This window comes from Daphnia pulex, chromosome 6, assembly GCF_021134715.1.
Source record: "Daphnia pulex isolate KAP4 chromosome 6, ASM2113471v1".
In the NCBI taxonomy this organism is placed as follows: Eukaryota; Metazoa; Arthropoda; class Branchiopoda; order Diplostraca; family Daphniidae; genus Daphnia; species Daphnia pulex.
This window is the reverse complement of record NC_060022.1, coordinates 6,626,607-6,648,884: the sequence shown is the minus strand read 5'-3', so window position 1 is coordinate 6,648,884 and position 22,278 is coordinate 6,626,607. Positions and strand designations below refer to the sequence as shown.

The following is a 22,278-nucleotide window of genomic DNA, read 5'->3' as shown; positions in this document are numbered from 1 at the left end:
AGTTGATGGAAGCCGAAGGGCATAATAATCCTAGTCGTCATTTTGCCGCTTTTTGCAATGGAAATAGCAGCAGTTGAACTCAGGGATTGTTGAGAGATAGTCCAATAGTTGGTTGTTGAGAGTGACTTCGAGCGCACGTTTCATTAAAATGGATCGAGTTTTTGTAGGCTTAAATGTTGATATAAAAAGGACTGATCGTAAGTGAAGTTATTTTTCGAGATGAACGCGTTCGCAAGCAACTGAAACAATATGTTGATTTCTTACTTCTCAGGTCGAATTCATCCCGCCAAAATAAGTTGCTTAAACACTTTAAATCGTACCGTAACAGTAGAGTGGCTTGAGAATGGAGAAACTAAAGCTAAAGAGGTAAATGGAGCAATAAAAAATAAGTATTTAAAGCGTGCGGTATGAGTGATGAATCAGACTAAAATAATATGTTCTCTTTACGATATGTAGATTGAAATCGAAATAATACTTGCGCTTAATCCTCATCTGATTACGGGATCTTCAGATGGCACACCAAATCACCCGACTACCAAATCCACACCAAAAAACGTGGTTCGTAAAAATTTCATTTGTTTTAGACATATTTTCTGGCAATGTTGATTTCTTTTGACACATGGTATTTTAAAACTGAGAAATTTTAGAACTATTTCTATTACTCTTATACTATTATGAGAAAGTCTATCTTGTTATTTTTCTTCGACGTGAAAAACTTTTCCTTCTTCAATTCCAATACTAAAGTCTCGAAGGGCGACAACAGGCTCGAAGAATGCAGCTGTTTCTAATTTACGAGAGAGTCACACTCCTCAAGGTAATGTAGAAAAATATTCAAATGAAATTATCCAAATCATATAGCGTGTATGCATTGTAATAGGTGGTATTAAATCAAATAGTACTCCGAAATTAGCAGTTGCCCCATCATCTGGAGAAAACTTGTCACCTGGATTACCAAATTTTCATACAAGAGCACAACCAACAGTGACAAACAGTATGGCAAGTATGTTGTTTTAGTAATAGTTCATAGTTAACAATCATTTCTTTAAATTTTTCTTTTTAGCAAGACGGCGTACTAATCCCATTAAAGAAGTGGAAAGGTTAGAGAAGAATCGTGAAGAAAGAAAAATCCGTAATGCAGAGTCAAGAGAAGAGAAAAAGACAATGATGAAGAAAGATCCAGGAAATGTTAACTGGGAATTTTCTGCCATGATTAAGTACAATTTTTGTCTTAGTTTACTATTATTAAATCTTAATCATTTAAATTTTTTTAGGGAATTTTGTGCTTCATTGGATTACCATCCTATTCGTGATACTGATTTTCTTGATATAGGAAACTCTGATCCACAGATCACTGTTTGTGTTCGAAAACGACCAATGAACAAAAAAGAAACAGATCTAAAGGAAGTTGACATAGTATCTATACCTGACAAACAGAGAATTATAGTACATGAGCCAAAATTGAAGGTAAATAGTTAACTAGTCCATATCTTTTTTCTAATCTTGATATAACAACTTGCTATTAACTTTTAAAGGTTGATTTGACCAAGTTTTTGGAAAACCAGCTATTTCGATATGATTATGCCTTCGACGAAAATTGCAACAACGAAATAGTCTACCGATGTACTGCACGCCCGTTGGTACGCACACTTTTCGAAGGAGGCATGGCCACTTGTTTTGCTTATGGTCAAACTGGAAGTGGTAAGACGCACACTATGGGCGGAGAGTTTCTGGTATTTTATAATAGAAAATTGTTTTGCCACGTTAACTGTAGTACATAACCTAATGTGCTTTCATTCAGGGGAAGAATCAGAATTGTGGTAACGGAATTTATGTTTTAACGGCAACTGATGTTTTTAAAAATGTTCAACAGCCTAAATACCGCGACCTTAATCTTAAAGTATCGGCATCGTTTTTCGAAATTTATTCAGGAAAAGTAAGTTTATTTACACGCTTATTCTATTTCACCGTTATTCAAGATTTTTCTTAGGTTTTTGACTTACTGAATGGTAAAGCAAAGCTACGCGTATTGGAAGATGGAAAACAACAAGTTCAAGTAGTGGGTTTAAGTGAAAGAACTGTTGAATCTGTTGATCAGGTTCTGGATCTTATACGTCATGGTAGTCGAATGAGGACTAGTGGTCAAACAGCAGCAAATGCAAATTCGGTAGTGGTTTAGTTTAGGATAGTGTAGGTTCCTCTTTTAATTGTCTTTCATTTGGTCATTGTAGTCACGTTCTCACGCTGTGTTTCAAATTATTCTGCGCACTGGAGCTGCTTCTCGGCTTTATGGCAAATTTTCCCTTGTTGATCTTGCTGGCAACGAACGTGGAGCGGATACTAACTCTTCGGATCGACAGACAAGTTAGCTCTCATTTTAATTCCTTGTGTTATTTTATTTCAAGTGATTTATGAGTTTTTAGGAATGGAGGGCTCAGAAATCAACAAGTCCCTATTAGCGTTGAAGGAATGTATCAGGGCTCTTGGGCGGCGAGGAGCGCATCTTCCCTTTCGTGCTTCGAAGTTAACCCAAGTGTTAAAAGATTCTTTTATAGGAGAAAAATCCAAAACTTGCATGGTAAATTTCAATACAGCGGTGATAAATGGATTAATATGCGTTTTAATTTATTTATTTTCTTAGATCGCAATGATAAGTCCTGGTATGTCCTCTTGTGAGAATTCACTGAATACACTCAGGTATGCTGATCGTGTGAAAGAGCTAGCAGTGGATGTGAGTGATCCCTCCGAAAATGAACCAAACCTGTTGAAATCGAGCCCATCATTCTCGGAGCCTAATCTACAATTGATCATGGTTCGGAAGTTTATTTTTATTTTTTTTGTGTTTCATTATTCCAGCTACAATGGTATTTTAGGAAGAAGAAGAAGAACTTTCGGCAGAATTGTATTCATTTCATGAAGCGGCATTCCGATTACAAGAGATGGAGGAAGATGTCGTTGAAAGTCATCGTAATTTACTTGAGAGTTTTCCGAAATGGCATGAAACGATTGCTAAGCTAATCGAACTTCCCGATCAACTTGATTTTGATCTTGAAGGTTTGTCAAGTAAAATTATTGTTTACTCTTATTTTCTAACACATGCAACTTCTTAATTGATTGCAGCCTATGTTTCGAAGATGTCTACTGTACTGACTGAGTTTGGCGATGATGTTATGTCTCTCAAAACCAAGTTTATCCAAGCCCGAAAAGAGTTGGAGGAAGATGATGTAGATAACCTTCGACCTAAGATGCTCCGCCATCCGAGATCAATGGCATACAAAGGAAATCAGCTCCGCGAAGCAGAACGTTGCGAATAATAGCAGTCGTTCAGCCGATCTCTTTATTTATCTTTCTACCTCTTTGAGCTTTTCCCGAAAAAAGATTCTTTAAACAGGTTTTAGCTTGTAATATTTCACCACTGTACGTCATCATCACTTCATTCATTGCCATCTATTTTGCTTCCTCATAAAGGTGAATATTACCATGCACAATTGTAAAGTAGAGCTAACATATGTAAAAGTAGATATATTTATTCTTGCTTTACCAAACAATTAGCAATCTCACTTTCTGCCAAATTTGATTCTAAGGATTTTGTAAAATATTTAGGAAAATTCATATTTTAATAGCAAATAAAACATATACTGTCCTGAGATAAAATTTAAAGTTTACAAAGGTTGAACAGGAATGCGACATTGGCCTATCTGTCACTAGCCCCCAACCGACTTCCTGACGTAAGATTACCTCGCAAGCTGCGATGTAGACACAGGTATTGAGCTACGGCAACAGTCGGCTTCGTAGGAGACCAATAGGGAGGGTTTTTGATGCGAGCTAGTGTTAACGCCAATGTTCACATACCGCTTTTAACTTAAATCAAGTGAAAACGACTTCCATATAACATTCACCAATTTTGATTTCCACTGAAAAATATGATATTTAAGTTGTAGAATTCTTGTAGAAAACGGAGCAAGCTGAATCTTCATGTTCGAATGTAATGAGAATAGTTCGAAATTTGTCAATAAGGTGAAGTAGGTCCGATCTTCGAACATTTTCCAAGTACATGATTTCCTCTAGATGGTGTTTCCCGCGGAAATATTTGCAAAGCCTGTGTTTTCTTCTATTAGATTATTCATGAAAAGATGTTTTTAAATAATAGTTTAGCTTACCGAGCAAAAAGTTCCAAGTCTTCTGAGTTGGCAGCGGCATCAACTTGAAGGACAGCCTCTCTTTCAGCATTACTCAGAGAGGCCGAAAGAATATTTTCGATTGACCACGGAGCTTTACTACTGATGCTCTTATGTGAAGGTGGACTGGACAAAGCCTCGTCACTAATAACAGAGGCCATGTCGCTATCGCTGGGCATTCGTGTAAGGCTGGATCCAGCATTCAATTCATCTGGAGTGGACTGGCGACTTGCAAACGTTACACGCGTCTAGGGGATAATTCAAACAATACTGTCTGATTTAACTACAGTAATCGTTATACTTTAAACACAAAAACTTACCGTTTTGGCACTACGAAATGAACCCTTGTTAAATGATCTCGGATGCATGTCATCAACGACAATATGTACATATGTGTGCAATTGTATGAGCAAATGATGTTGCAGCATCCAAATAATAATTTTAATTTCCTCTGATTCTTGCTCTGGAGTGGCGAGTGGATTCCTTCTCTGGCTCAATGATACAGGAACGGAAAATTCGGACATAATCTGAATTAAACAAGCACTATTGAACATTTCGGAGAAGACATCAGCAAGTTTGGATTGTGGGGAAGTGTTGGCACTGCCTGCAAGGACGTAAACATTGCTATCACAAAGAGGATATATAATGGTTGCGTGTCCAAAGTATAGCATGTGACCCACTAATTGAAAGACGTGTGATAGCGTCAAGTCAGCATCGGCTGCTAAAGTTTGTAAACTTTTTAGGGGATTCGCAAGATTTATGAGTCGTTTCAAAGCGGGGGACGAATCAAGAGGTAGATTATTGATGATTTTTTCTTTGTCCCCAAGCAGCAAAATGGCGTGGTATGGTCTCAATGCTTCCATGCAAGCATGAATGTCTGCTGGTTCAATAACAAGTCCAGGGTCAAGAAGGTGGTAGATTTTTTGAGGTAAACAGCAGCTGATCAGAATCCATCGATTGATGCGCAAATGTATCTTCCCAGAAATTTGTAAATCTTCGTAGACACGACGCAAGTCGCGCGCAAGCTGACTTCGTTGTAAAATTAAATGGTACGGCACATCTAGTGGATCATCGGGCAATTCCGAAGAAATGTCATCTTGAGTGGATGTCATGACCTTGGCTTCTTCACTCAAATATGCCACTCTACGCTCTTCATGCCAAAGTGCAGCTGCTATTCTCTTGCTTACTTCATGATAACAGTCAACTACTGCATGACTTGCAGATGCCTTAGAAGTGTAAAAAATATTGATGAAAATCATGCAAGTTTAAAATGGAATCTCTTTACCTTTAAGGCAAAAACTACATTGAAAGACAAAATTGATTCCTGGCTAGAGCCAGCAGATTTGCCTTCACCCTGGTGGTAAACAAGAAGTGGATGACCGACAAACCGAATGTCATTTATTTTTATTTCAAATTTTTTTCCACACAATTCTGATTTCACAGCAAACAAATTGGATAATACCTAAATAGTTGAAAAAATGTTTTAATAACCTTCAATGTTTCAAAACAGATTATATTAAGAGAGTATATTAACATACTTTGCTTGGAAAGCTGTGAACACTACCACTAATTGTACTGGAATATGCTGCACTTGTTTTTTGCATATCTTCAGCACTGATCTGGGGGTATGGAGTTTGCAGTTGCTCTATACAATACAACAGAGAAAAAACTTGGAGACTTGCGCTGGAAGTTATGGAGTTTCGTAAGGAACTTACTTGCGCGTGTACGTTTTGCAAAGTTTGGTGTAGCTTGAGTATCATAAGGATAGCGAAACAACAAACGATCACCTTTGCTACCGTTTTCGACTAAAGCCACGTTTGTTCCCATTAAATATTTTCTTTTGAAATAAGCTTTATCTGTAAATAATATATTTACCCAAAATTACCGCCAACGGATTGACATCCATGCTTCTTTTTCTATGAATTTTCTCGCTAACTTCAGGCGTTTAGAGGCAGAAACACCACGCAAGACGCAAACTGTCAATTTTTGAGATTTGCTTCAATTTTCGTCTGCATTCTTAAAAATCAAAAACAAAACAGTGCCATCTACGGTTTCTTCACAGATTCAACGTAAAAAAAATAAATAGCAAACAAATGATTTGAAAAGGAGAATCGCAAAAAATTTACCAAACAATAAACTGGTTTTTACTTAATGTATTTCAACTTCAATTAAATTATGTTTACAGATAGGAAATTCAACTATTTGTTGACAATTCATCTAGTCTCTTCTTAATGGCTACTGTATCCACTCCTTGGATATTGTGCTTCAAAGCCAATTCCAATTGTTTCTTCTCCAAACCATCAACTCTGTCATATAAACTTTTTCCAAGTTTATCATCAACATCATTTTCTTCTCTCAGGACACAAAACCACACTAGTATGGCAGTAACACTAGCTGAAATCACAAATGGCTCATACCATGGAGATTCACCAGTATTTCCTCCACCACTAAATGATTGTTGTGCTGACCATTTGGCAGCGTTTGAGTTGGAAAATGACAAAGGCATATCAGGATTTTCTGGTTGCTTAGTGGATCTACTGCAACAAGATTGCATAACAGTCCTAGAAAAAAATATACCATCATTATTTATTTGTCACATACTCATTTTCCATAATAAGGTCACACTCACACAGATGCACAAGTTAATATTTCAAAATTCATACCTCAGTTGTTCATTTTGGATTCCAATTTGTGTCCTTTTGAAATAAATAAGTCTATTGAAAGATCTAACAGCCAACATTTTTATAGTAGTAGTAGCCTAGTTACCCCATGGCCTACTCTATGGTTAAGGCCTGTTGTATCCACCATGGACTACTAAAGCTAGAGGACGGGACTCACGTCCTATCCCGCCGTGTTATAGCTTGTCGGGTGTATTTTTAATCATATTTTTTTAAGAAGGGTCAATCGATAGAGATTAAAAAAGCTATTCTAAGTCTCCAAAGCACCTTTCTTGTGAAGATATTAAATTAAAAGATATTTGCGGTTAAATTTTGAGGGGACGGGAGAGGTGTTCGTTGGTTGTCTCCACCTAGCGCTAAGAATTGTAAACTATGGTTTTTAGAAACAAACAGAATCCAGAGAATCACCAGAGAATCACAGATAGCAGACGCACCTAATCAAACCAAACCAAAACAAAACCAGAGAATCATAGAGTGGTAAACCAACAATCACCGCTAGGCGGCGACAACTAACGAACACCTACGTCAATTTCTAATTAAAATATCACCGAAATTAAATATTTATTTCCCGATAGGGTGTTTTTTTCACGGGGTTTAGGTTTTTTGGGGGGAATTTGTCAATATTTCCACCAATCATCAATTTCTCATTTTTCCACCAATCAACAATTTCTCATGAATCATTTTAATGGCATTAAAATAGATCATGAATACCAAGAGACTAAACACAGAGAACATTCCTTGTGTACTGACTTTGATGAAGGTTTGTAGGTTAAAACTTTGAATTTGAAATAAATAGTCTAATACTAAGTTTTCAGGAGGTGGTGTCCTGGTGGCACGTTGCGAACATGACGCTGTCACCGTTGGATCGGCTGGTGATAACCAATTTATCAACATCAAAGCTCTTAATGAATGGGACTCAAGGGTATGCATATTTACTGTTCGTAATGAAACTGTGTCTTTAAAATAATTTAGTACTTCAAGTTGTCTGGTGAAGTCGAATGGCGCCAGAAACTGGACACTCAGCGAGGTGCTGTTCAGGCCAACGAGCTGAAGAATAATGCATGCAAGCTAGCAAAATGGACTGTGCAAGCTCTGCTCGCCAACTCTGATTGGATTAAATTCGGGTATGTGAAGGCTCCTGTTGTCCTTCGAACATTATTGTAACTAATATTGTTTGCTTCAGATATGTTTCACGTATGCACTTACGAGATACATCGCGTCGTGTAATCCTTGGAACACAGCAGTTCCACCTGTCAGATTTCGCATCGCAAATCAACCTTAATATCGACAATGCTTGGGGCATTCTCCGTTGGATTAATTATTTGTGTATGAAGGAAGAGGATGGCAAATATTTGTTGGTGAAGGATCCTAACAAGCCCGTCATCCGCCTTTACAAGGTGCCCGATAACACGTTTGAGAGCGACGATGAAGCATTTTTCGGAGAAGGAGAAGGTTTGAAACCAATCAATATCGTAACGTGCGTGTGTAACTGCTGGCTTACTTTTATTGCTTGGGTGTTGGCCTCTCTTTTTTTTTACTAGCAAAGATTAAATAAACACGTCCAAGCAGTTAATCAAATTTCCCTACATTTGTACGCCGTGTTACGTTTTGCTTGAATTCGAAGCTCGAGCTTTGTATTTATGTATAATATCTAACCACTAGTGGAAGTGCTTGGCTTCTTGGGGGAAAAAAACCTAATTAGATATGCGACATGACTTAAGGTAGTTTTAAAAAAAGCGCTATAAAACGCATGATTTCATAACGACAACTACGAAATGGTAAATAACATGTACATGCACATGTATTCATTTTTTACACATGAATAGAAGACGAGTAACGGCTGATACAAACAAAAGAACAGCTCTTCCACTAATTCCCCAATCTACAACAATACTACGTTTGTAATGATCGTTACATGGAATAAAGCACTTATGAAGCTTCCAGTTTACTTATACAGCGTTACTTTGATTGATTTCATCAAAAACATACCCTTATTTGTCTTGAGCGAGATTGATGTCTTCAGGTGGGTTACTGCAGTGAACAACAATTATGATGTTCGTTTCAGTCATCGGGTAAGCAAGCCAACGAATATCTTGACCGATCCCGTGAACTTCCTTTTCAGTAGATTCAGCAAATCTTTTCACAATTGAATTAGGGGTAGCACCTGATATGGGCTCGACTTTTAGCATAACCATATTCGTCTCTACGGTATATCGATCAACTTCCACAACGCTTTTTCCAACCTCTTGCGCAGTAACAGCCAATTGACCAATTGTTTGGTGAAAATATGATCTTGAGCTACCCTGGTAGGTCCCTTTGAAAGTGACAAAATTCCGGCTGCGGCCAAAATACCCGCCTGCCGCATTCCTCCTCCAAGTGCTTTTCGACAACGATGAGCCTGAGTATGAGTGTTATTGAATACCTCCAGTTCATGTTGATATCCATCCATGGTTGATATTTTAATAGATGGAATTTATGTTGCATAAAGGGCCGATTTCACAGCCAATGACACTGCATCATAAGGGTTCCCTCCACATTGATTCATGATCTTTTTTAATACCATTAAAATGTTTCATGAGAAATTGTTGATTGGTGGAAATATCACATCAGCTATATCAATATGTCAACATACATGACCCAACATTGCTGTCGTGTCAATAAAGAAAGTTGACATAAATTAATTAAGTATCACCTGAAGCATAGGATCTTTGTAGGAATTTGCAAATTTCATTTTCCAGATGTTGATGAGTTTGCAAGTCTCAGCCTTGCCGATCCACTGGCATTGGAAACTAATGTAGTTTCAAGAATTATAGGGTGATAATCCAGCATTGTTCTACCATCACATCGTAAATCATCCATTGATATATCCAAAGTTGAATTTCGTTAAGTAAGGACAATTTTATTTCAATAAGAGACCAACAGAATTTAATTATTTATACCTGGACTCCATGATGAATGAATGCTTTACGGTATATAAAAAACCGTACGGCTATTGTACCAGCTTTACGTAGTAGGGAAAATAATTTACAATCAAAGGATTATACTACCTACATTATTTAAAATTTGACTACATTTTGCTTTAAACTTGCCTTGATTCTGTTGATTTGATTGATTAGCAGCCAGCCTTGTTTTGTTTTTGTTTTGTTTTTGAATCCAATCCAAGGCCGCGTTGAAGTTCGACGGCCTTGAATTATGGATTGGCGTCAGAACCACCTGTCGGGAGAAAAACTAACTAAAAATAAGCGATTATTTTTTACATTTAAATCACAACGACCCCATTATCTCAATCAAAGCGGGATCACGACGTTGCAATGTAAAAGCATCCCCTCTACAAGACGGTCGCAATTTGAATACCGTGACGAAAACCCCCGCAAATCGCATAAAAGAACAATGGAACCCCCCAAACGAAAATCGTTTCCCTATCTCTCCGAGAGGAACAGCGCCACCTCCCAGAGAGAAATCGAGTGAAAAACCCCGAAAACAGCTATCGAGCCGTAGAAGAAAGAGACGTCGTCGCACAGTCGGAGTAGGAGGTGGGTAGAGTGGGGTCGGGTGGGGTGGGGTGGTGGGTGGGAGGAGACAGGGTCGTTTGCCGATAAATCCCTATCGGGAAACTGCATAGGGATAATTTAATAGACTGTAGCTCATTTTTGAAGCTCGATTCATTAAAGTAACAAACAAAAAATGGTAGCCGACATAGGATTTGACGAAGTGACCCGTCCTCTAGCTTTAGTAGTCCATGTATCCACCCACTGCCATGAAGGCGAGAGGCGTGGCCAAATTCCCTAGCCCTGTCCCTGTGAGAGCCAATCAGGCGAAAAATGGAGGGTACAACTTCGCCATCTGGCGTTCGAAAATGAAACTCATAAGAAAATAAACAAAAACTGCTGGGGAATTTAAAAAATTTGCCAAAGACCCAATAACTCAATAAGTAATAAATTTTGAAAAATTAAAAACAATTATGTAGGGTTATGATCAAGACATGTTTCCATAATAGGAATTATCAAATAAAAGTAATGTTTTCTTTCATGTCTAACCTGCCTAATTTAAAGAAATCTTGCCGTGTTGTTCACGACTTAAACGGAAATACATAAGGCTGGGAACTGTAATTAGGGGGGTTTGGGAATGGAATAAAGGATCGTTACTTCACGTGTTTCTTTAGTCTTTATAGAATGGTCACACAAACTTGTGAAGTGCATGAGTGCGAAAATACTACAAAAAAAAAGGTGTTTCTTTTCACGAGTTCCCCTCCAATAACACTTTGCGTGCACGGTGGATTAATGAAATCAGGAAGAACGAAGGATTTAAAAAAGAGTTTGCAGATGGGGATGAATTATTGAAAAAAATTGTGTTTGTAGTGAACATTTCACTGGGCAGAGCTATCGGATGCACGGTAGTACCTCATTGCGCCTCAAAGCTGATGCAGCACCCGACAATTGGAAAAAAACCCCGTAAGTTTGTTGCTCTATTTCGTTTAGTGTTCAATCTATATTTACCCCAACGTTCTTTTCTCATAAATATGTTACTCAACAACAAGTGCAATGTAGAAAACTATGAAACACGAAACACAAAGTTAAGCCTCCTTTTGCTTTATGAATGACGTCCGTTAAGTTTGAATTCCAATTGAAGCCCACAGAGCTGGTATAGGCGACTCTCGATATCGCTGACGTCGGTTTCAACGGCGAAATTGCACCCGAAATCGTATGGTAATCGCGGAAGAAAATGATGCACGCAACCGAAGAATGGGCAATGTCTAACTGGAGTTGTGACCTTCCTCTTCACTGCCAGTGGCGCGGCTAAGTTGCTGGATCAACTCAACGTCATCGTCGACCGCTTCCGGTTTTACTAGAAGGTGGCTGAATATTTCATTTCGGGCGATGGATGGATGATAACGCTATAGAAACAGTAGAATCAAATTAAGAATTTTGCTACAAAAATGTGAAATGCGAACACCAAATAAAGGATAACCGACCTCAAGGTGAAAGCTTCGCCTAGGACGTGATGGATTGGAAGTGGATGACGCTTCGGTCTGTAGGTCGATATTGGAAGCTTCACATCGACGATGGTAGTCGACCTATCACTCGCTTCGACGGTCGAGTCGAAGACACAGCTCACTTCCGTTTCCCAGGAACTGCTACCATAAATCCATAATGCTGATATTACGAATATCATTTGCTCCGGTACTCTTATTTTTAGTGCTTGCGTCGTAGGGCTTACGATGCACGGCCATTCAACCTGCAGATCCAGCACAACATTACGCGTTTTTCCCTTTTTAAGCAAACGGCTTTGTTACGCTCGTCCTGGGGCAGCGGAAAAACGGAATTCGAATCATTGCATTTCACACACAACGTTTTGACTTTAATACCTGACGAATTACGACTTGCTCGGGTATTTTCTTGACACCAACGTCGGGAATGTGTATTCATTAGACCAATAAAACTGCTCTTCCCGTTCCTGTTCCTACCATTCTTGCGTTTTCCTGTTCTGTATGAACTTCCACATTCCTAAATTTTTTTTTAATTAATTAAAGTACTAACTATGAATAATAGTGTATGTAACGCATTCATTACCACGTCCTCTCTTCTGTTTTTGCAGTGGAAAATCCTGAGTTGATAAACTCATTCAAACGCCGGCTACTTCCAAATATTCAGCAGACTGCAACATCCACCCCACATTTGAATTCAGCCAACAATAGAGTTATTCTTTCCCCAATCCGCCGGCTTCTTCCCTCGCCGACGCACGGAGCAGCAGTTCCGCCAAGAGCAAATCCAGCACTGTGCCGAAGAATAAACTTTTCCGCAGACGAATTAGCGGATGGCGGCTGGTTAGATGACTCAGGCATTGACAATCATGATCACTCGATGGACGTTTCGTTGACGGTTGTTGCTCCAGCCCCCGTTCCGGAGATTGTGGCGAATGCCCCGACCATATTTAGCGGCGGATGCCCCGACCATAGCGGCGGATGCCTCGACCATAGCGGCGGATGCCTCGACCATAGTGGCGGATGCCTCGACCATTGCGGCGGATGCCTCGACCATTGCGGCGGATGCCCCGAACATTGCGACAACGGGTGTGCAGACCGTTCCGGAGATAGCAACGCGTGGATGTCAAAGTGCGAGGCTAGTTCGTCCCCGAATAACACGACGGCTTAACTCCTGTGATTACTGGGTGGATGTCTCCAGTTGGCAAACGAACGAGGCAGCTGGCCGTGCGGTTGAAAAAACTCTTTCCTATATGAATTCAGATAAACAAAAAAAATTAAGACATGCAAATTTACTGCAATTGCTAAGAAGAGAGAAGAAAAATTCCATTAAACTAAAACAGAAAATTACTGAACTTGAAAACGAGAGGGATTGCGTTCCCCTCAAAATAAGGAAACAGTTATCGCGAATGGTTGTAAGCGCGTACAACGGTGGGAAAGCTGAGATTTTCCTACTGGATCAAATTCAGAATTACGGAAAATTGCAAGGGGCATGCTGGACCGAAATAACTATTGCACATTGCATTATTTTCAATGCTCGTGCTCCCGGGGCTTACGAATTTCTGCGCTAGTCGCGAATCTTGCACCTACCATGCCGACAGACTCTTCAAGCCTACACTGGAAGATCTACTTTGGAAACCGGTGTGGGATCGCTAGTGAAAAAACATTTGAAGTCTGAGGGTGAAAATCTATCCGACATATAAAAAAATGGTTCCCTTGTTCTGGATGAAATGACGATTGGACCAGGTGAAGAGTATATCCCACAGTTGGACAAATTTGTCGGGAAAGTTGACATGGGGGATATAATACATCCTAAAGATCAATATCAGCTAGCAAACAAGATGCTAGGATATATTGTGATGGGACTCAACAGGTACTTTAAAATACCGGTGGCCTATTTCCTCGTGAGTCATCTTACCGCGAAAGAACAGGAGGCTCTTACGCTACAAGTTTTCAAAGATGTTGAAGACTGTGGGTTCAAAATCAATCGGTTGGTCACCGACAATTTAGCCGTCAATACCAACATGTTCAAGAGGATGAATGGAGGTGTTCTGCACCCAGTAATCCGCCACCCAATTCAAGAGTACAGTGCGGCAGATCTACTACTAAAACCCTGGGTCTATCGGCCTCTTTTCTGTAGCTTTGATTATTGCCACGTTACAAAAAACGTACGCAACCAGCTTCTCGAGCGGAATTTACATATACAGGGGAAGCGGGTGACGGGCGATTTTGCAGTTAGATTATTCGAGGTACAAACGGGAGAACTTCTAACTGCTGTAAGGAGCTGGACACCGAAACATGTAATGCCTAATAACATTGAAAAACAGAAAGTAAAACCAGCAATGGACATGTTTCGTCCTGAAGTGACATCAGCCATCGAAATGCACGCCGCACTTAAAACAGAAGGATTCGTCGACGTCGAAAGCACGGTGAAATTTATGAAACGACAGCACCGATGGATTAGCTTACATGACGTAAGCAGCGTAAAAGAGCATCAACGGTACCGATTACCGGACAAAATGCCATACTACTCTTCGACGACGGACGAGCGACTACATTTTTTGGAATTCGACTTCAATCCCCAATTACACGCATGGCACAAGGAAATTCAAAATCTAATCAAAACTATGCCTAACAATAGCAAAGCGGACAAAGAAACTATAAAGAAAACGAAAACGAAGTTTCTAACGCAAGAAACATACGAGGCCCTAACTTATACTACTATGTCAACGGTAGCATGCATACGATATTTGCTAGAAGTATTAGGCTTCAAATTTGTACTTACAAGAAGATTCTCGAGTGACCCCATTGAACAGTTGTTTGGGGCTATTCGTCAGTTGATCGGCGGCAACTTTAAGGGCGACGCTACAGCTGTTTCGCAGGCTTTCGAAAAGATACTGCGGACGGGCATCGCCTAAAATTCAATATACGGCAATACCACCTTGTCTCGCGAACCTGAAAAAGAGTACAAATTAATAAGACATTCAGAAAAATCGAAAACGTCAATGGTACAAACACTCCGTTTGTTACCATCATCTAGTTTCCTAATGACCTAACCAAACCTCCAGGTACAGTTTTCGAATGAGAATACGTGTATTACATATTGTAACTTACCAGTTTCAATTTTTCTTGAATTTTCAGTGACGCCGAAGCCAACATCACAAGCTTGCACTGTAGCACTACTTTCTGGATACCTAGTACGGGTCCTATTGGAGCAAGAGTTTTGTGGGGATTGTGTAGCCCGATGCCAGGGGATAAGAACCACAGACCCACTCATGCAGCTCATCTATCGACTAGGTTTTAACCTTTTGAAAGAATGAAAATTTTAATGTTATGAATAACAATGCTTAAATTTCTTTCTACAGACCGGGGTGCCCTTCTGTATCCCACAGTCGAATTTGTGTCCAGGCTCTGGACGCCCAAGTAGAACAAGATATCTTGCGGATATCTTCTAGATATATTTACATCTACTGTAAAGATAACTAATGTTATCTTTGTACAAGCTATACAGTAGCCAAATGTCATCTCTCCAAGATATCTTGCCCAAGACATCTCAATTTAATGAATTAATAAAGTATTTCCGCTTCTTACACCTTCCTAATACTCAAGATTTACTTTTTTACTTCATTTTTCTTTCGTAGTAACCGATATTGCTCACATTTGAAGTGATTTACCATATATAGAATCTTTGCATTTCTCGGGAGTTTAACCCGGATCGTCTGAGTGGCAATCAAGTGCGATACCAGCACGCCACTACAGTTATAGCGGTTCTCTCCATGGGCTTAACCGACACGCAGCTTGACAACCACACGGTCATCATCGACCACCTCCGTACTCGTTGCAATGCCGGCCGCAACCGCCACGTGTGGCGCCAACAGTTCGCGGCAAAGACACAAGGCGTGCAACAATCTGCAGACGACTGGTTGTGTGAGTTGCGGGACTTAGCCCGGAAATGTGAATTAGCTACGGATTGTTGTGCTAATTGTGAAAAAACTCGCATTTTAGGCCAGCTTATATTTGGCGTTGAGAGTGATGAAGTGCGCGTAAAACTCCTCGAACAAGGTGCGACTTTATCGCTGGATCAGGCGCTAACAATCATTCGAACTGCAGAGGCATCCAACAAGCAGTCGAAGAACTTAAAGACAGGTGACGCTGCGGCAATTCAAGGCGCAACCTCTACTTACAAGCGTTTCAAAGAAAAGTCCGGCAAGCCGCCAGCAGGTGGCAGCAGTTCAGCAGGCGCGAAGTTCATGGGCTGCTGGAATTGCGGATCGAAGACACGCTGTAAGCCTTTGACGGCCTGTCCGGCCCAAGGGAAGGAGTGTAAAAAGCGCGGCCTACTGAACCATTACTTCAAAGTTTGCCGGAACAAAGCAGCAGCCAAGAAACAACAGGGCATTTACATTGACCCCTCCCCTCCGACAGTGGGGGCTTTAAACGCGAGTGATTTAGTGGAACTGGCCGTCAATCCGGAAAAATGGACATCATCTGTTGTGATCGATTTTCTCCCAGATACAGGCACTGACCTCGACGCCATCCCAGAAGCACTCTACAAGCGGAAGTTCAGCAAGGTGGCGCTGCAGAAAGGTGTACAACCAGTTACAGCAGTGGGGAGCCCGATCATCAGCATTGGTGTTTTCAGCGCGGTTATCGTGTGGACGACACGTGACAAAGTGTCCCGATCAGTGAACACCGCCATTCACGTGTTACGTGAACTAAAGCAGCCAGTGTTGTCCAAAAGGAGCCAGCAGATGATGGGAATGCTTCCAGCCGCCTACCCGCATACGTACGTTGGAATGGTGGCGAGCACGCCACCTACCGACTCTCAACGACAGGCCGATCTCAAAACTCTCATGAACGAATGCCCGCGGATTTTTGACGGAACATGCCACCAGATGTCGGGACCACCATGTCATTTCGAATTGGTGGAGAACGCGCGGCCAGTGGCAATGCGAGGCTCACGCCCAGTGTCCGTCCCTTTGTTACCAAAAGTGAAACAGAGTTGGACAATCTTGAATCCGCTAACATTATCCGAAAAGTGATAAAGCCGACGGCTTGGGTGCATCCTTTCTTAGTTCCGCTGAAGAAAAATGGCGACATCCGTCTGGTGATCGACTTTCGTGAGTTGAACAAGTGCATAATCAGGCCAAATTTTGAGACGGCGACACCGTTTCAAGCAGTGCGCACCATTCCGCCCGGAATGAAATTCTTCACCATCATTGACGCGCTAAAAGGTTATCATCAGGTACCGCTAGATGACGAGTCGATCGACCTGACAACCTTTTCTACTCCTTTCGGGCGATACCAGTACCTTCGTCTTCCCTTCGGCGTCGCACATGCAGGTGACGACTACTGCCGTCGTGTATCAGAAGTGTTTGATGATCTCCCGAATTGCCGACGCATCGTTGAAGATGTACTCGTCTTCTCCGCAACTTACGATGAGCACATCGTAGCGGTACGAAGATTATTCCATCGAGCAGCAGCTCACAACGTTGCCATCAACACCGCCAAAATAGTGTTCGCTCAGCCCGCCGTTACTTTCGGTGGTTACGTCGTCGATGCTGACGGTTTTCGACCGGACCCAGAGCTCACCCGAGCAATCCGCGATTTCCCAACACCCAGCTCGATTACAGACGTCCGTTCATTCTTTGGACTCTGTCAGCAAGTCGGCAACTTCTCCAACCAACTGGCCGCTGTATTAGATCCATTATCCCCACTGCTCAAGACTGGCTACACGTGGGAATGGACCACTCAACATGAAGAAGCTTTCACGGCAGCAAGGACACTTTTGTCTACCGTGCGTGATCTAGCGTTTTACGACCCAAAGCGCCAAACAAGCCTTCACGTTGATGCATCGCGGCTTAACGGACTCGGTTTTCTCTTAAAACAGCTCGACGATTCAAAAGTGTGGCGTGTGGTGCAAGCAGGATCTCGTTTTCTCTCCAGTGCCGAGACACGTTATGCCATGATCGAACTCGAGTGTTTAAGTGCCGCTTGGGCCATGAATAAGTGTCGTCAGTTTCTTGAAGGTCTTCCTTCGTTCGAATTAGTGACGGACCACAAACCATTAGTGCCCATACTGAACAGTTACTCTCTAGACAAATTAGACAACCCCCGCTTGCTTCGCTTACGCCTAAAGATGCAGCGCTATGCATTTGTTGCTCGTTGGGTCCCAGGAAAACAAAATTCCGACGCGGACGCCCTCTCTCGAGCCCCGGTCAACAAAGCAACCACTAGTGACGAACTGGGTGAAGGACTACCATCATATCAGGGAAAAATCGCTCTGATGAGCCTCTCCGGAAATCAGCTTTCACAAGCTGATCCGAACCTTGACCCAGTGTTAGAAAAAATCAAGTGTGCTGCAGCCAACGATCCGGTTATGGTTAAACTGAGAAATCAAATCATCTCGGGTTTTCCTAACGACAAGTGTAACTTAGATAGTGATTTGCGTCCCTTTTGGAGTGTAAAAGAGCGGTTAGCAATAGATGACTCTGATGACATGATCGTAATGGGACCTCGCATCGTTATTCCGCATTCCATTCGTGCTGACATTCTGCGTGATTTAGTGCAGATGCACCAAGGTGCGACAAAAACATGCCAACGAGCCCGTTTATCGGTATACTGGCCGAACATTGACAACGATATAGTGAACGCCACCAAACATTGTGAAACGTGTACCAAACATCTACCTTCACAACAACCAGAGCCATTTCGAGTGCGCCCACCAGCGACTCGCCCATTTGAACAGATCCATGCGGATCTCTGTGAATTAAATGGCCACCATTTTCTAGTGATGGTTGACAAATTCAGTGGTTGGCCACATGTTGTTGCGTTTCGTGACAAAAAAACAACGGCACGCAATGTTATCGGCCATTGCCGTAGTTTTTTCTCTAACGTAGGAGCCCCAGTCACATTCTGGTCCGACAACGGGCCACAGTTTGGTGCAGCGGAGTTCCAGCGTTTTTTAACGGATTGGGGGATTACTTCTCTCACGTCTTCACCGTATTACGCTCAGTCCAATGGCCGGGCTGAAGCAGAAATCGACTCGATAAAGGCGCTCATCCGTGGATCATGGACAGCTGGCGCATTCAACGAAGAAAAATTCGCCAAAAGTATCCTGCTTTTTCGAAACGCGCCGCGATCTGGTGGTGCAAGCCCAGCACAGTTGATTTTCAACCGCCCGATGCGTGGCTGTCTGCCAGCACATCGCCGCTCATTCGCGCCAGAATGGCAAAAAGCAGCCGACGTACTCGAGAAACGTGCGAGACGGTCCAAGGAGCTACAAATAGCTCACTACAACAAACACACGCGACCGCTTGCTCCGTTTGTCATCGGGAACCACGTCTTGATCCAACATCCCACCAGCAAGCTGTGGTGTACCCCCGGAGTAATCGTAGAAGTCGGCCATCATCGAGACTACCTCATCAAGACTCCTGCCGGACGGATTTTTCGGCGCAACCGGCGTTTTCTTCGCCCCCGCGTACCCGTATTTCCGACCACTACACCGGCTACTACACCAGCTACTACACCAATCCAGCCGGAAGTCGTTCACCCGCCTCAACCAGAACACATCGAGCCACCGGTACAAGAGAATCCTGTTCCACCGGTGCAAGAAAATCCTGTTCCACCTGTTTTACGCCGTTCAACAAGAACAAAACAGCCGCGGCGTCACTTCTTACCAGCCGAGTTGACGCAATAACACCCATCCCATTATCATGCTCACCCATTCATGGTTATGTGTGTATTGTGTATTGCGTGTTACCAGTCGTGTTTCTTTAAAATCTTAAAGAGCAAAGTTAACTATGTTGTGTTAGCTTTGCTCGTTGAAAGGGGCGTGTAATGATACCATCTGGCAACACGGCACCCGTCGGCTCCATATATAGGAGAGGACCCCCTCCCTGTCCTCTCAGTCTCTGTCTGCTCTTCACAGAGCATTGGTCGTTCCAATATACTGATCCGAGCCGCAATCTCTCTCTCTCTCTATTCGACTTCATCACACTGATATTTTTGTTTTATTTAATTACAGTATCGTGTGAAATGAAAATGAAAGAAAAAGGGGCGCTTTTTTTTACGGAAAGAGTCTTCCCTAGTAGAAAAAGATATCTCTAAAAAGATGTAAATCCAAGTTATCTACAAAATATCTCTAAGATAGAATCGCATGTATCTCTTAGATATATAATTTGATTTATCTTAATGGTATCTTGTAGATATCTTAGAAATGTAAAACAGCAGATAGACATGTTGATATCTTTAAGATATCTACAAGATAACTGGTTCTACTTGGGCGGTGTATCTTTTTGTGAAGGAAACCCTTCCGAAGATTTCCAGCTCGACATCCATGTTACAGGGCCTTGTAGAATTCCTGCTGACCCATATGGAGAAATGCAGCACATTCGTTTGTGAAATTTCTCGCCCTGGGGAAAATAACAAAGAATTAATTGATGTCGGCTCTTCCCTACCAAGACAAGTTTTCTGCTATCGAAAAACGTTAATACAGGGTTGTAGATCTTTTTATGCTGATCATTTTTCATATATGGTTTAGGGTGTGCAAATGAGCGGGAGTGCCCGTAAAACGCGTTCAAAGTTTCGAGTTTTACGGGGCCACGCCGGCCAGAAAGGGGGTCTAGCGGGGGGGTGGCGCGTACCCATGGGAGAGGGGTGAGTGAAGGGGGGTATACCTGGGCCATACTATACGAGCCCATGTTTCCCCATCTGCTCCCATATCACCGGTGGTCTAATGGTCAGCATCCCGGGCTGATATGTCGAAGGACCGAGGTTCGAATCTCGGCCAAGTCAAAAAGAGAAATTCAAAAACAAGGATTACAGTTGGACTTAGAGAGGTAGATGTCGACGAAAAGAAGGATTATGGTTGGACTTAGAATCTGTTCAAGTCATAATCCGCCGTAATCCATGATGTCATAAGGTTATAATTTTAATGTATTTAACATAACACCCCTTTCACACTCCCTTGTCCCCAGGGAGCATTTGGTCATCGCCGAAGAAGTCGAGGAACATTTTTAAAATGTTAGATTATACTCATTTTGCAGCTATGGGTCATCTCTCTCCTCTCCCCTTCTCCTCTCCGTAATCACGGTCACGTCCTCCCGCTCTTGTCGCGGTCGTGAGTTACCAGTTTACCACCGATCTTCAACTTCCATCAACTCGGGAAGCTTTTTAAATTTAATTTATCAAAAATCGAATTAGTTCGACCGAGTTTTGAACCTGGGACCTTTGGCATGGCAACACGGGTCGCTGACCATAAGGCTACCGTTTACATGTGTGAGATGAGGGAAAGCATGAGCAGTATGGTATTAGCTCCCCACAAACATAGCTTTATGTAATGCAACATATGACCGCATGATATAGCAGTGACTGATGCTATTTCCATTTTAAAATTTTAAAATTTCAATTGTTTTTGAATTTCTCTTTTTGACATATATATCCATAGTTGGAATCAGCGAAAAAAACTGAATTTATTGATGTTTTTTATTAATGTTTTCATGAAAATGCCCCACCCGACTAGCTTTAACACGGCGACATAGCAAAGAATCCCGTCCTTAATATTGAGTAGTCAAACACCATGTTTCTAATCACGTTTTTTTTTGTTAGATCTATTGCCACGACATATGACGTGGCGCGACGGTCGAAACTAAAATTGTCTATTCCCACGATACGCCTATAGAATCTAATAACATCTATAGTATAGATGTTATTCCAATGAAAAAGTAGTTGACATGCCAAAAAGTCGTGCGCAGTTTACGCCGATGCGCACCAAAGTGGCCGATAGTAGAACTAACATTGTTATTACGCTTGACACCCTATGTAGAGGATGAGACGAGACCAGAACCGTCTGCTTGTCGAACAAAGGATCTGGCCTATATAGGTGGTCAAGCGGAAATACCCGTAACGATCGCCTCGTTTTGGCGTCAGTTAAGGAATTACGACTGGATCTGGCCCACGGACATTACGAAAACACTTATAACGGATTTAAAATAAACTGGCCAAAGTGATCGAGCTGTTGCCTTTGCTAGGAGCCCCGGAAGCGGCAATAGAAGTCGGACTGATTCGAGATATCTTGGTAGAATTGAAAAGATTTGGACATCAGGTGCGGCCGAATATGTTTCCGTCACTCTTTGAGACTTGCTAATATGGATAATTGCATTTTCTTTAGCCTGCAGGTGGATTCCTATGGCCGGGGACAGTCTGAACAGGTCTGACTTATTGATGATAGTTGTAAGTCGCGCTCAGACCATCGAGAACTAACCTCCCCCGCCAAACCCGAATCTTTCTCTCGGCAGGCATAAGATATTTCCTTTTTTTGTTGCTTTTTTTCTTTCTTTTTCTCAAATCGTCATATTGCATGACTTGTAAATAGTAATAAAATTCATAAAATAAAAACACTATACTTGTTATCTAATTTATTACCGATATGTTTTTATGTTGT

The 22,278-nt window shown here is 41.7% G+C and overlaps 4 protein-coding genes and 2 long non-coding RNA genes across 8 annotated transcripts; 2 read left to right on the top strand and 4 right to left on the bottom strand.

Annotated features, from left to right (window-relative positions):
• Window positions 1-39: 39 nt before the first annotated feature.
• LOC124195555 (kinesin-like protein KIF2A) lies at window positions 40-3,644 on the top strand. 2 transcript variants are annotated; one of them, XM_046590036.1, is made up of 15 exons: window positions 40-197; window positions 272-366; window positions 457-558; window positions 745-814; window positions 878-991; window positions 1,061-1,214; window positions 1,272-1,464; window positions 1,533-1,730; window positions 1,799-1,933; window positions 1,988-2,164; window positions 2,229-2,361; window positions 2,421-2,575; window positions 2,639-2,809; window positions 2,871-3,051; window positions 3,118-3,644. In XM_046590036.1, the coding sequence occupies exons 1-15, from the start codon at window positions 149-151 to the stop codon at window positions 3,309-3,311; spliced, it is 2,121 nt and encodes a 706-aa protein (XP_046445992.1). In that variant the 5' UTR covers window positions 40-148; the 3' UTR covers window positions 3,312-3,644. The 2 variants fall into 2 exon arrangements, with proteins under 2 accessions (XP_046445992.1, XP_046445991.1); XM_046590035.1 differs by having other exon boundaries at window positions 878-1,000.
• Window positions 3,505-6,191, bottom strand: LOC124195558 (GATOR complex protein NPRL3-like). Its single transcript, XM_046590038.1, has 7 exons — window positions 6,051-6,191; window positions 5,891-5,980; window positions 5,714-5,820; window positions 5,461-5,637; window positions 4,496-5,401; window positions 4,158-4,423; window positions 3,505-4,096 (listed from the first exon to the last, which is right to left on the bottom strand). Exons 1-7 carry the CDS (start codon window positions 6,079-6,081, stop codon window positions 3,928-3,930), a joined length of 1,746 nt encoding a protein of 581 aa, XP_046445994.1. The 5' UTR covers window positions 6,082-6,191; the 3' UTR covers window positions 3,505-3,927.
• Window positions 6,192-6,313: 122 nt separating this feature from the next.
• Window positions 6,314-7,670, bottom strand: LOC124195566. Its single transcript, XM_046590047.1, has 2 exons — window positions 6,839-7,670; window positions 6,314-6,736 (listed from the first exon to the last, which is right to left on the bottom strand). The coding sequence occupies exons 1-2, from the start codon at window positions 6,913-6,915 to the stop codon at window positions 6,370-6,372; spliced, it is 444 nt and encodes a 147-aa protein (XP_046446003.1). The 5' UTR covers window positions 6,916-7,670; the 3' UTR covers window positions 6,314-6,369.
• Window positions 7,419-8,803, top strand: LOC124195564 (eukaryotic translation initiation factor 3 subunit D-like). Of its 2 annotated transcripts, XM_046590046.1 has the most exons (5): window positions 7,511-7,613; window positions 7,669-7,775; window positions 7,835-7,977; window positions 8,037-8,305; window positions 8,680-8,803. In XM_046590046.1, exons 1-5 carry the CDS (start codon window positions 7,526-7,528, stop codon window positions 8,688-8,690), a joined length of 618 nt encoding a protein of 205 aa, XP_046446002.1. In that variant the 5' UTR covers window positions 7,511-7,525; the 3' UTR covers window positions 8,691-8,803. The 2 variants fall into 2 exon arrangements, with proteins under 2 accessions (XP_046446001.1, XP_046446002.1); XM_046590045.1 differs by lacking the exon at window positions 8,680-8,803 and having other exon boundaries at window positions 7,419-7,613; window positions 8,037-8,426.
• On the bottom strand, window positions 8,653-9,785 carry LOC124195572. The gene is made up of 2 exons (XR_006875285.1): window positions 9,546-9,785; window positions 8,653-9,401 (listed from the first exon to the last, which is right to left on the bottom strand). It is a non-coding gene; the product is annotated as an uncharacterized LOC124195572 (long non-coding RNA).
• A 3,074-nt stretch (window positions 9,786-12,859) lies between these two features.
• On the bottom strand, window positions 12,860-15,569 carry LOC124195573. The gene is made up of 4 exons (XR_006875286.1): window positions 15,202-15,569; window positions 15,029-15,139; window positions 14,620-14,789; window positions 12,860-13,083 (listed from the first exon to the last, which is right to left on the bottom strand). It is a non-coding gene; the product is annotated as an uncharacterized LOC124195573 (long non-coding RNA).
• Window positions 15,570-22,278: the final 6,709 nt, after the last annotated feature.